The sequence below is a fragment of the Drosophila sulfurigaster genome, chromosome X (genome assembly GCF_023558435.1).
Source record: "Drosophila sulfurigaster albostrigata strain 15112-1811.04 chromosome X, ASM2355843v2, whole genome shotgun sequence".
NCBI lineage: Eukaryota > Metazoa > Arthropoda > Insecta > Diptera > Drosophilidae > Drosophila > Drosophila sulfurigaster.
The window spans coordinates 3,841,993-3,854,251 of NC_084885.1; the positions used below are offsets into that span (position 1 = coordinate 3,841,993).

The 12,259-nt window shown below is 36.4% G+C and overlaps 2 protein-coding genes across 3 annotated transcripts in view; one reads left to right on the forward strand and one right to left on the reverse strand.

The window, feature by feature from the left end:
* Nucleotides 1–1,288: 1,288 nt before the first annotated feature.
* LOC133848750 (glutamine-dependent NAD(+) synthetase) overlaps nucleotides 1,289–12,259 on the reverse strand; it is a 31,221-nt gene continuing 20,250 nt past the window's right edge. Inside the window, exons 3-6 of the mRNA XM_062284433.1 lie at nucleotides 11,209–11,467; nucleotides 4,859–4,948; nucleotides 3,355–4,788; nucleotides 1,289–3,292 (exon numbers count right to left, since the gene is read on the reverse strand). Of these exons, the coding sequence (XP_062140417.1) occupies nucleotides 2,602–3,292; nucleotides 3,355–4,788; nucleotides 4,859–4,948; nucleotides 11,209–11,354 (2,361 nt within the window). The 5' untranslated portion in view covers nucleotides 11,355–11,467 and the 3' untranslated portion in view covers nucleotides 1,289–2,601. The remainder of the gene's footprint in view (nucleotides 3,293–3,354; nucleotides 4,789–4,858; nucleotides 4,949–11,208; nucleotides 11,468–12,259) is intronic.
* On the forward strand, nucleotides 7,417–10,999 carry LOC133848752 (nucleoside hydrolase). Of its 2 annotated transcripts, none has more exons than XM_062284438.1 (4): nucleotides 7,417–7,603; nucleotides 8,450–8,776; nucleotides 9,988–10,431; nucleotides 10,507–10,999. In XM_062284438.1, exons 2-4 carry the CDS (start codon nucleotides 8,564–8,566, stop codon nucleotides 10,918–10,920), a joined length of 1,071 nt encoding a protein of 356 aa, XP_062140422.1. In that variant the 5' UTR covers nucleotides 7,417–7,603; nucleotides 8,450–8,563; the 3' UTR covers nucleotides 10,921–10,999. The 2 variants fall into 2 exon arrangements, with proteins under 2 accessions (XP_062140422.1, XP_062140423.1); XM_062284439.1 differs by lacking the exon at nucleotides 7,417–7,603 and adding an exon at nucleotides 7,843–8,062.

Consider the following 12,259-nt stretch of genomic DNA (forward strand, 5'->3'; position numbering starts at 1 on the left):
CTGCTAATTGGAGAACCGAAAGATATTATTGAGTTTTCTCTTTGCGTAATTGATGGCCGAACACTCTTTTTTGAAATGTAGTAGAGTTAGTACATATTAGCAGCTCATGAGCAACTTTCATTTGAATTATGATAAGCGGTATATACTTTTAATTTGGGCTTAGAAAATTAAATTGATGTTTCCAAGCACCAACTTGCTTTGGTTGCTAATAAGGTATATATTGTAATCTATGGTATATTTTGAACTTTGTACAATATAGATATACAAAGGCTTAGATATATTTTAGTATATTTATGGTATATTTTAAGAATCTGGTTTTATTTCGTTTATTTATATCTCACAGTCGAGCATACTCGACTTCAGCTTTCTTACTTGATTTCCTAGTTCAAAGTTAGCATGTAAGAAGCTAACTATCTCTTCCGACGCTGATGCTGTCTGGATTCTAGATCAATAAAACTACTGCAGTGATTTCAGGCTTAGACTTAGCTACACTCTGCAAAACAACTGAAGAAAAGACATGCGAGTCAGCATGGATTATGAGCGAAAAGTTGTTTTACACGGCACTTTTCTTGTCATCTTCATCAGAGCTGCCTTTATCAGCCTCAGCATTTACCCAACAAAACCAGCGACAAAGCTTAATATTATTCAGCTCATTATGTTTTTAAACCCGTCTTTCCTTCAGCGGGTTATATCCGTCGAATCGCAGCAATAATGGCTTGTGGCACCAATCTCAGGCTCTCTGACGAGGCGATCCTCTCAATCAAGCGGCTAACAACATTCCAGGAGCGAGTATTACAGGCCATGGCCAAGACGAACATGTTTTGAGAAGCTGAGAACATGTCTTGAGAAGCTTAACATCACGAGTACTTCTCCTGGTAGTCGACAACATAGTACCCACTATCGGTTATCACTTGCCAAACAATTTAGTCCAACTTATAGTATAAGATAATTAGCTCTTACACGAATTACCACAGAGGCACCCGCTATAAAGCGGCCTTAAAAGCCAGTCAGAGCGGTGTCGTTGACCAACTTATACAATGTCAAACCAATAATGAATATACTCTTGATATCCAAACCCAATAATTCCAATCGAGTCCTTGGTTAAATTTCAATGCAAAAGTCCAGTTCCATAAGTAAAACACATTTTATTTCAATATTGATCCTAGATTTTATTAAATCGCTATCGCGTAAGTACAGAAATATTATTTCAATAAAACAAATTTGGAAATCAATTTTAACAACATATTTAATATACTTATTCTGAATAACACATTATCAAATTTCAACTGACGACACAAAAATCAACAACGTAAAAAAAAGAAATGAAATGATTATTTTTGTAACAATCTGATATGATGAAGTATATTTTAATGGAATATGAAATGTGCACTAGTTTTATACTAATCTCTTGTCATTTTAAATGTCTTATGCATTTGCATTTATGATTGCAAAATAAATAAAGTATATTAAAAACCAAAAATTGTAATCATCCAAAAAAAAGACGTTGAAAAGGAAGTTAGTTTTAGACAAGTTTGTGAATAATAAATTCACTAAAGCAAACACAATTCTTGTTATATCAAGTGTCATAGACTTTAAGGTACTTAGCACATTTATCGAAATGAATGAACGATTTAATAAGGCCAAAATGACTATTTAACGAGCCTGCGAGGTTTGTTAACAGTTTGCAAAATTCTTCAAAGTTTTGCTCAAGAATTTCAACATAAAATAATGAAAGCAATGAATTCTAATCGTTGTAGTATTATTCTAATTTGTATATTGTGCATAAGCTAGTCCTACTAATCACTGCATTCAAAAATTCCGGCCGAGGATTGACTAAGCAGCTAGTCTACGTGTATATAGTTACGTGTATAGTCACAAACTAACCCCAACTGCTACAAAGCTAGTCTCACACATTTTTGCTATATGTACGTACACATCATTTTTGTTGTCAATTGGAGTTTAATTCTCTTAGAAAATTTATCACTAATCGTTAAAAACTTCAAAAATTGGATTTGTAATAAATGGGTATGATAATTGTATTCAATTAAAGTCGTTAAATGATTGAAATATCTTTTCAAATTTTGCTATTAAGAGTGAGTGTAAAGTGTTGTTCTTTTTGAATAAAATATATATGTGTATATATTATCTACTTCGATCGGTATAAAATTGACAAGAATTCCGAATTCTCTAGATATCTAATAGACACAAACTCAATATGGTGTTCTTTGTTCTTTGTTCTTTGTAGTGTGCATAAGCCTTTGCTACTTAATCTATAATGTACATATATATCTATGTACATAGTATGTATGTATGTACTAGACTTTAAAATGACTTTTAACATAGCATAAATTAAATATGTATGGCGATGTAGTTAAGACACTAACAGGGTATCTGGTCTCGGACAAATAGGCGAAAAACTATCGACGACATCGACAATTTTAGTAGTTCAAATAAAACACTTAGTTGAAATTGAAATAATTTTGGAAATTTTACAAAGACTCACGCATGAAGGGCACCATTAATAACTATCGATGGACAGACAAAACGAAAGTCGACCATCGACCGTTCTCCATTTACAATTTAGCTAAAGCTTAACGATTCCTAAACTGGAATTCCAGTACGATCTTTTATCTTGCCAAGCACATTGACATGCACCTTGGAAAAGCCGCTTGGCTTCTTCCCAGTGACTGGTGGATTATCAATACACTGCGGCAACACTGCGCTGGAAACCCCCAAATCGAGTGACGCAGATGACAAGGGCGATGAGTGCTTTGAATCATCGATGTGAAACGAGTGTTGAGTGCAAGTATCATGCGAGAGAAGCAAGTCATCGCTGCTGGGTCGTTGTTGCGTCGATGAGGGAGTGTAGACAGGCTGCATTTTATTGATTTCATCATCGATTGCCTTGAATTGCCAGCTCCAGTTGGCGCGATAAAGGAATTGCCGATGATCGAATCGATTGTCATCGGGACTGTAGGTCTCGGCATGCACCGAAGGGGTTAACACCGTCATCTTATGGCGATTGATGGCGTAGCAGCGAAAGAAGTGCTTCACCTTATCGGCCACCTCCTTGGGACTGAGATCGTCCTTCCAGGTGGCCACCAGCTTGCAGAACATGCTGTAGGGACCGCAAAACGATTGTTTGCGCAAGCGTCCGAACTCGCTCAGCTCGGCATAGCTCATGCCCATGTCCTGCTCATCGGTTTGCAAGAGTTCTCCGTTCTCCTGCAATGGCTCCAATTCGGCTGTGGGCGGGGCCTCTATGATCGACTCAAGGATGGGCAGATTGTACCTGTAAAAATGATATACTATTATTATACAAAAATAATGTGAAAAAAAACTAGTTGAACTCACTTGTCCTTGGCGTATTTGAGGAATCGCTTCAGATCCGTCTTTGATATGCCGCCAATGGGATTGATGTCAGCCGAGGAGCAATCGTATTTGGTTAAATAGCCTCGCAGCGACTCATCCACATTGGCGGAGCCCAAGACAAGCAGACCACCTGGCCGATTGCGCACCCACAACATCAGCTGGGCAAACACATAGGCCAGCACCATGCGAATACGCGATTGAATGTTCTGCAGAGCCAGGTTTTGCCTAGCACAGCCGCCTTGGGTGCGAAAGACTGGCGTCAGTCCGGTGACCACGTTGAAGATGCCCAGCAGCGCATTCACAGCCAGATCAATGCTGATCTCAATGTGATAGCTGCCCAGTTGATTGGCCAATTGAGCGGCGCGACGTCGTGTCTCCTTGCTGCTGTTCACGCTGCCCATGAAGCAGGTGACGAGCAATCGATTGCAAAGGGCCGCCGCATTGTCCGGCGTATAATCGCTATCGGCGAGGATCTTGCGTATGTCGTACAGCACTTGGGCGTCGCCCTGTTGCACAGCGTGAACGATTTGGCGGCACATCGAGTAAACGATCGTTGCCGAACTGCTCGAGTCAACGCCACCGCTGAGCGGCAGGAAGAATCCTCCTTGCCCTGAGCGACGCAAGTAGTCCCAGAGCCAGCACGCTGGACCCAGCGCAATCTCCTCCTCAATGGTCTGACTGGTGTACTGAATTGGAGGCGTTGGCGATTTCAGCAGATCACTGTTCGTGGACAGCGCAAAATCGCAACGAACTCGCGGATAAGTCGCCGCCTGAGCCGCTGTTATGCAACGCGATCGCTGACTGACGCGATATGCCCGAATGTCCTCCAGATCGATGGTGGCCAATGTGACCTCAACATCCTGCAGGGCAAATTGTTTGCCACGCGCGATCAGCTCGCCATTTAACGCAATCGCCGAGCAGCCATTGAAGTAAACACGTTGTCCATCGCAGCCACGTAAATTGCTAAACAAATATGCCCCGCCCGCCTTGAAGCTGGCATTCCGTATGAGATCGGCGGTGATGTGCGCCTTTCGCAACTCCATATAGCTGCCGGATCCATTGACGATGATTTCGACGCCCGATAATGACATCTCGATATGTTTGCTGCGCACATTCCACAACTCCTCGCAGATCTCGTAGCCAATGCAAGTGTCCCGAGTCGCAATAACCGCATCGCCAAACGGAACCGTTTGCTGACCAGTGTGCTGCGAGATGAGGCGTGGCAATATGAAGTCCTCGGTTTGTAGAGCCTTTGTCCAGGCGGTGAACCAGCGCGATTCGCGGTAGTTGCCATCGTCGCACATTGCCATCTTTGGACGAATCAGCAGCAATTGCTGATTGAAGAACGCCACGCGGCAATTGTAGGCAACATTTTGATGCATCACTGGCATCCCGACATCCACAAGCATATTTTCGCTGAAATGAGTAAATAATGAACAAATCAATACTGGTTTAAAAAACAGTTTATTTATTTGATAGTACTCACCAAAAAGGTGACATCATAATTTCCAAGAGCGTCTCCCATGAGTGCAAAAACGTATCCGGCTCACGAAAGTGATCCTCACAGCTGTAGCCACTGCAATGATAATAGAAAAGAATTTTAATATTTGCTATTCCATTTTACAATTCTGGAACACTTGCAACAGGCTTAGAAATAGAACTTGATTTCAAAAATATATTATATATATTATACTTAACAAAGGATACATATTTTAGTAAAATCCTCCCGCTGGAATGCATCTCTATATGTCGCATCTATTGCGAAGATGCTTTGAACTTGATCACTATACCCAATTTTATCATCCTGCCAGTAAAACAACAGGGAATGAAATATAGGGCAAACTTAAGATAAGCCCTTAAAACCTCTCTTCATTTATATAAAAACGCTTATCACGTAGAGCTAAGCAGGTTTAAATTCTGGTTTTTATCCATTTTAATCGGCTGACAAGGACTAGGCTAATTGTATAATCTCAATATAAAGGCTTTTAGATATTCCTTTCAAAAAAGTTTCAAATATAAAACAAATTTAATAAATATATCGAAAAGCAAAAATTCAGTATAGAACTGAACAAATAAGAAAGCTACAGACGTGTGTACTCGACTATAAGATATCTGCTATCCATTTCGAATAAAAACAAAACAGATTGGTATTATTCTAAAAATGTACCATATTAATATACCGAAAATATATCAAAGGATGCATTTGGTATACCGATATAGTATTAGATTAAAAAAAACCGTAGAGTAAAACGTACAAATAACTTCTACAGTTTTTATCTAATCGCAACCAAATTTTCAAAAATCAGTATATACCAAAATTACACTAGATATTCGATTTGCGGGGGCGTGGCAACAATTTGAAACAAACTTGATCTGTGTGCAAACATAAAAAGTGCTGTTGAAAAAATTATATCTCTATCCCTTATAGTCTCTGATATCTTGGATATTGATAGACAGACGGACGCTCATGGCTATGTCTTCTTGGTTATTGACACTGTTCACGAATATATATACTTTATAAGATCGGAGAAGGGTTTTTCTAATTGTTACATGCAGGCACAAGGTTATAATACCCTTCTACTCTATGACTAGCGGGTATAAAAATGATTTGTTCCAAAATATCAAGCAAAAAATATAATAGTCAGCTGTCGTCTGTAGTTTTATAGTGCTACAAAATTTGGCAGCCAAACAGTCTGGAGCTTTGCATTTTCGAATGGCAACAATAAATACATATGTACATATTTACATATAGTATGTATGTAAACCAAAAATTAACTAGATATATTTTGTTGGCTGCACTTAATGCACAATATTTTACATACTTTATTATGTACATAAAATAATAAAATTTGTTATCATTTTGTTAATTTGAGGACGTTAAGAAATCCAAATTGTTTATATCTTAGTAAAAAATGTTTGTTGGCGTTAATTATAATTATAACTTAAACTTCAAATCGCAAAATAACTTTAAGAGAAGAATTGATTCAGTCATAATTTTTAATAATGCTGAGATAAACTACTGCCATTTGTTACATACATTCTGCATTTCTAATATTTACATTAGACATCCTGAGACATAAATATGTTTGTATATTTAATTTTGGTCAACACTACACTTCGTTCTTCAATGTTTCACATTGTCGTTCTAATCACTCGCAAAAACAAGAAGTGCAATTCCAAGAAGGAATATCATATTTAAGTACACACAGCATTCATTGAAAGATTGGCTACAGTACATACATACGTATACATTGAGCAATAGCACTTCTATTCATACATATAATTATTTTTAAATTTGTATGCATGTTATTTATTTTCCGCCTACAACTGGACTGAATTGTGTCATACATAAGTACAGACATTCATGATCACCAACACCACAAACTAGCATATACACAAAACAAATTAAGCTTAAGTCGACCACTGTGATGGACTTCAAAATACCCGATCTTTTGCAATTAGTTCAGGTAACTTTTTGTAAATACTTTTGACTCTAAAAACACATATAAATATAATATGTTGCTTATATTGTTTTTTTTTTTAAATCTGTTTATGTATAAAATGTCAAATAATAAAATGTTTCCCTACATTTTGAAATTATTCTAAGGAGGAAGGATTTCGATTATTCTTATTATTATTCACATATGTGATAATATGCGAGGAATACAATAATAAAGAATTATAACACACAAAGTTACAAGATTTCTTTAGGTCGAAAATACCCCATTCGTCACATATGTATCTTTATATCTATGAGTGTCTGTTCATAGTGTTATTAAGTGATTATACCATTGTACTTCTTAAGTATCCGGGTATAAGTCAGCTGTTGTCTGGTATGTAGTACACAGAGGGCTGTCAGTAAAATTTCCGACATAGTTGATGAATATCTTTTTATTTTGGCAGACGTGACTTTATATAAATATAATATACGCTGCCATCTAAAAATAGGCTGTATATAGAGGATCAATTTGTCTGAAAATCAATTTCAGATCAATAGAAAAGAGTTTCTTGAAATTTAAGTAAGTTCGAAAAATAAATCGTTACATATTTGAAAATGTTTTTCCAAATACTAAATTATTGATCTATAACAAGTTATCGATAGTTCGTCATAGACTTTCGTCTTTCTGCAGAAGGTAAACAAACGAAATCAGCTGTTTAGTAGCGATGTGTGAACCGAAAGAATAGGTATAACAATCTGTGCAATACAAAATCTTAATTCTTTGACCAAATCGTAAGTACAAACATTGCTGTCATCAAAAAAAAGAGCGCATCATTTATTAACATTATTCAGACTCTCCTCGAATGTGATGTATGCAAATTGCATATATAGTTTTGAGCTTCAATTTAATAATAATGTGTTCATTTGCACACTCGTCCATACTTTTGCACGTGTGTGGATATAAATGTGTGTAAATAAAAGTAATCGCTGAGAACTCAGACGCTATCAACAGCGATTTGCTAGGCGATAACTCACACAAAATTTACGTGACGCGGCTGATAAGTAATCAGCTTATGCATGAACATAGATTCCTGAAGTAGTAATCTATGAGTAAGATTGAAAGATTACGGTTTATAATAAACAAAACAAAACAAAAATAACTCATAAAAAAAATAAAAAACGAAAGATCTCGACGATTGAGTGATTAAAAATAAAAGAAATCGTACCATGACCGGGTGTGCAAAATAATATGTATGTACATAAAGTATCCGCTTTCAAACACATTTAGTTTTTAAGTTCTTATCTCGAATAGCTGCAGCAGAGAACCTTATGTATATGGAATTACATAAAAATAAATGCTACGAAAAGGGAAAGAAAAGAACATCGTGTTAGTTTAGTAAAAGAATTGCATTGAGGCATCAAAATCATTTCAACAACAAATCAACATTCACTCTGTTGGACAGCTGACATAGAAACATTGATACGCGGCACCGTCGATGTCGACGTCGAGTCTGATTAAAATACTAAACATTTCTTGACACAAATACATAAGTAGAATAACCACAGTCAGGGTGTAATCAATGAAACTTTATAGTGTTGATCAATGTTATCAACCGACGACTCTTGTTATTACTTCAGTTTCAGTCGTTTCACACATATCAATGCGAACACACTCCTCCGTGCCTTTTGCTGCTGCTGCCTGTCATCATCATCACCAGTACCATCATCAACGTCACCATCGTCATCATCACCATGAGCAGCAACGTTAATCCAACTGCCAAATTTGCAATACTCGACTGCGATGGCGGGAGTGACGATGCGTGGGCGCTTCTCTTGCTGCTCCACGCCGAGAAAGCCGGTCACCTCAAGCTCTTGGCTGTGACTGTCACTGGATGTGGTAACACAACCTGCGAGAATGCGGCACGCAATATGAGACGCATACTCAAAGTTAGCTCCAGGGAAGATGTAAGTACTCAAACCCAGAATTACAATATATGTACATGTATGTATGTATTTATGTATTAGCATTTATGCAATTTTTTTTGTACTACACTACTGAATATAATATATACTACTACTGAATATAATATATACTATATACTATATAAATATATTTATTCTATATATACTATACATATATTTGTAGTATATAAGTAGAATACCATAAATATATATATATATATATTATGTTTACCTGTTGTAAGCGTTAATATCCAACAAATTTATATATAGTATACATATATTTATATATATATATATATATATATATATATATATATATATAAATAAATTTGTTGGATATTAACGCTTACAACAGGTAAACAATAGCTTAAAATTCGATAAGAAACCAAACACATTTTTTGTCAATAGATATGCAGGTGCTTTATAATAAAAAGTTGTAGGACTGCTGAATTATCAGTAAAACAAACACAGAATGTTTTATTCTTTCCACACTATTAACAATAATTTAATAATATAGAATAATAATCTTTAGAATTAATATTATAGAGGACAGTCATAACTTTCATTCAAAAATATTTTCACTTGAAGATTTAAGCTATTTTCTTTTTTATATATGTATATAGGTGACAATCATATCTTCTATTTATAGTTTTTTACTTTGAGGACGTATTCGTATTCCCAGACACTAACTAGACACAAACATAATTCACTTGTTGAACAATAAATGTAATTATCTAACCAAGTTGTTTTTATGAACAACAATTATGACACACAAAAGTAAAAGTATAAAAGCCACAAGAAGGTATCTCCGACTCTATAAAGTGTATATATTCTTGATCAGCGTCAACAGCCGAGACGATGAAGCCACGTCTGACTGTCCGTCGCACTCTATGTCTTTGAATGTAGTACTATATCAATATACCAAATATAGCATTCGGTATATTTTAATATTTTTGCGGTTTATTATATTATAAGAATAATACCGCACTGAGTACAGTCAAGCACACTTCACTGATGCATTCTTACTTGTTTTTTCATTACAAAAATTCATTAGGTGTAGTAAATTTATTTTGTACTCGATCCTTGAAGCTTTACAAAGTCGATTTTTTGTACTTATAATTGCAGTGAAATATGTAGACAAAATATCATTAAGTGATATAATTTGGTTTCTTCTCTAATTATAAAAATAATCATTTGTTTTTCCTTCTTCGAAGATTCCGATTTATCTGGGTGCGGTTGAACCAATAATTTGCAACAACGTTGACAAGAAGTACTTTCATGGATGCGATGGATTTGGGGATTGCCTGAAAGACACCGACCTGCAAGATGTGTCCACGTTTGTGGAGTCGAAGCATGCGGTGAACGCCATTCGAGATCTGTGCGAAGAAAGGCCGCAGCAAATAACGATAATCATGGTTGGGCCACTGACAAATTTGGCACTGGGCTACACAATGTATGGGGAGCAATTTGGAGGGAACATCAAGGATATCTACATAATGGGTGGCAACTATCAAGGAATGGGTAATTCATCACGCGCAGCCGAATTCAATTTTCACTCCGATCCCGAGGCAGCTCATGCGGTATTATTAAAGACACGCTGTCCAATTACCATATTGCCATGGGAGGCATGCACCAAGGACTATTTTAATATATCGATTGTAAGAAGTTATTATTGTTTCGTTGTGTTGTGGTATTTGTTGTGTTGTAGCATTTTTGTGTGATTCTATTTATAGAACTGGCGATTGGACGATTTTGGTAAACGTAGCGCAGTCCTTAACCATCTTGCCATCAAAATGCTAACCGAGGTCGAGACAGCACAATGGATGCCCATGCAACAATATGGCTTCGATAATTGGAATCCATGCGATGCTCTAATCGTAGCCACATGGCTCTTTGACAAGCAATTTGTCAGGAAAGACAGCTTTTGGCACGCAACAGTCGAACTAAATGGTACACACACCCGCGGCCAAATGGTGCTCGATCATTTGAGGGAGGAGACCAAGTTTCCCTCGAATGTGCGCATCATCGAAAAGGTCGACGATTTCGTCTTTAAGCAAATCGTCGAATGGATTGCCGGTTTGCGAGATGAACAACAGTTTTCCATTTGCGGCCCCAACGCTGCGAATCTTTCTCCGAGCGATCGTTAGTCTCGAGCATTCAGTTAATACAGAAATTATAATTTTAACTTTTGTTTTTTTGTGTCATTAAACATTCTATCATCTAAAATCAACTGTATTTTATTTATATATTCAGTTTAGTACTGATAACTCTATCAGTCAGACAACAAATTAATATGCATATCAAGACGCTTCTTTAAAGAGATTAAACATATGCTATAATAGATATTTTGCTTAACTATTTGTTCACTTTTCTATTCACACATTTCAATTAATTTGTTGTCAAAAGTGTATCATCAATAACTAAGCATTACTTACCAGATTTCCAACTCCGGTCCAGTTCGATAGCTGGCTCCCATATCCTTGGCTTCCAATACGGATTGCAGAATTCGGACCATGTTTCCTTCAAAGTCGAGTGCCCATTGGTTTAGAGTTGACACAGCTACCGTAATTTTTCGTCCCATTTTGCTTTATTTATTTGTTTTTGGTTTTGGTTTTGGTTTTTGGTTGTTTCGTTTATTAATTGTTTGTTTTATTGTCAGTCAAAAATCGGCAGTTTAAAATCGGCAGTAATCAACTGAAAATACACGGATGGATATGCGGTAAATTAATGTAAAATTCTGCCACTATTAAATTGATTGCGGCCACTTATTGAAGAGTTTTAGTTTTAGAGTTACAATGCTGTTTAAACTGAGCCGAAGACTCTGTGACACCAATATGTTTATTCGCCATTGCCGTTGCCGTTGCTATTGTTATTGTTTTTTGTTGCTGCTACTTTTGGTTGTTGGCTGTTGGCCGTTGGCTGTTGTCGCTTGTGCAGTAGTTATCGACCAAACAAATGGAATCGGTTTAGCAGTTGGCCTGCTGACGTAGTCGATATCTATAAATAGACTTTCACAATTATTTCAGTCGTCAAAGACGCGAAAAAGACTGCGGACTATGAAACAATATGTATCAAATACGGTAAATAGTTCTCTTCAGCTCTTACTCCAAAATTCTTTTACGAAATTTCTGTCGAGGGGCGTCTTTAGATATTCCAAAAATATATCTTTAAGTTACATGGATAAGTTTAATATTCTGTACATTGTTATCATCTTTTAATAAAGAAACATTTCAAAAATCGTAATGTCTAAGATGATTCGTTAATTTAATTTAGTACAAGAATAGGACACTTTAAAAGGATTAAAAGTTGAAATACTTAGAAAACAAGGACTATCGAGGGACATTATAATTAGATACAATATGGTTTTAACTAAAATCAAATAAACTTGCTTTTAAATAAGAGCCGAAAATTCGAAACCAACATCAAAGTGTGTTGGGGAACAATTGGCAAATTTATTTTAAACAGAATTCAGAATTCAGAGCAGGC

What these genes read in the sequence shown, in the direction of transcription:
- LOC133848752 (XM_062284438.1), top strand. Translation starts at nt 8,564, where the DNA reads ATGAGCAGCAACGTTAATCCAACTGCCAAATTTGCAATACTCGACTGC. An exon ending in AAGTTAGCTCCAGGGAAGAT is followed by an intron (nt 8,777 to 9,987) that starts GTAAGTACTCAA and finishes CCTTCTTCGAAG; the next exon opens with ATTCCGATTTATCTGGGTGC. An exon ending in ACTATTTTAATATATCGATT is followed by an intron (nt 10,432 to 10,506) that starts GTAAGAAGTTAT and finishes TTCTATTTATAG; the next exon opens with AACTGGCGATTGGACGATTT.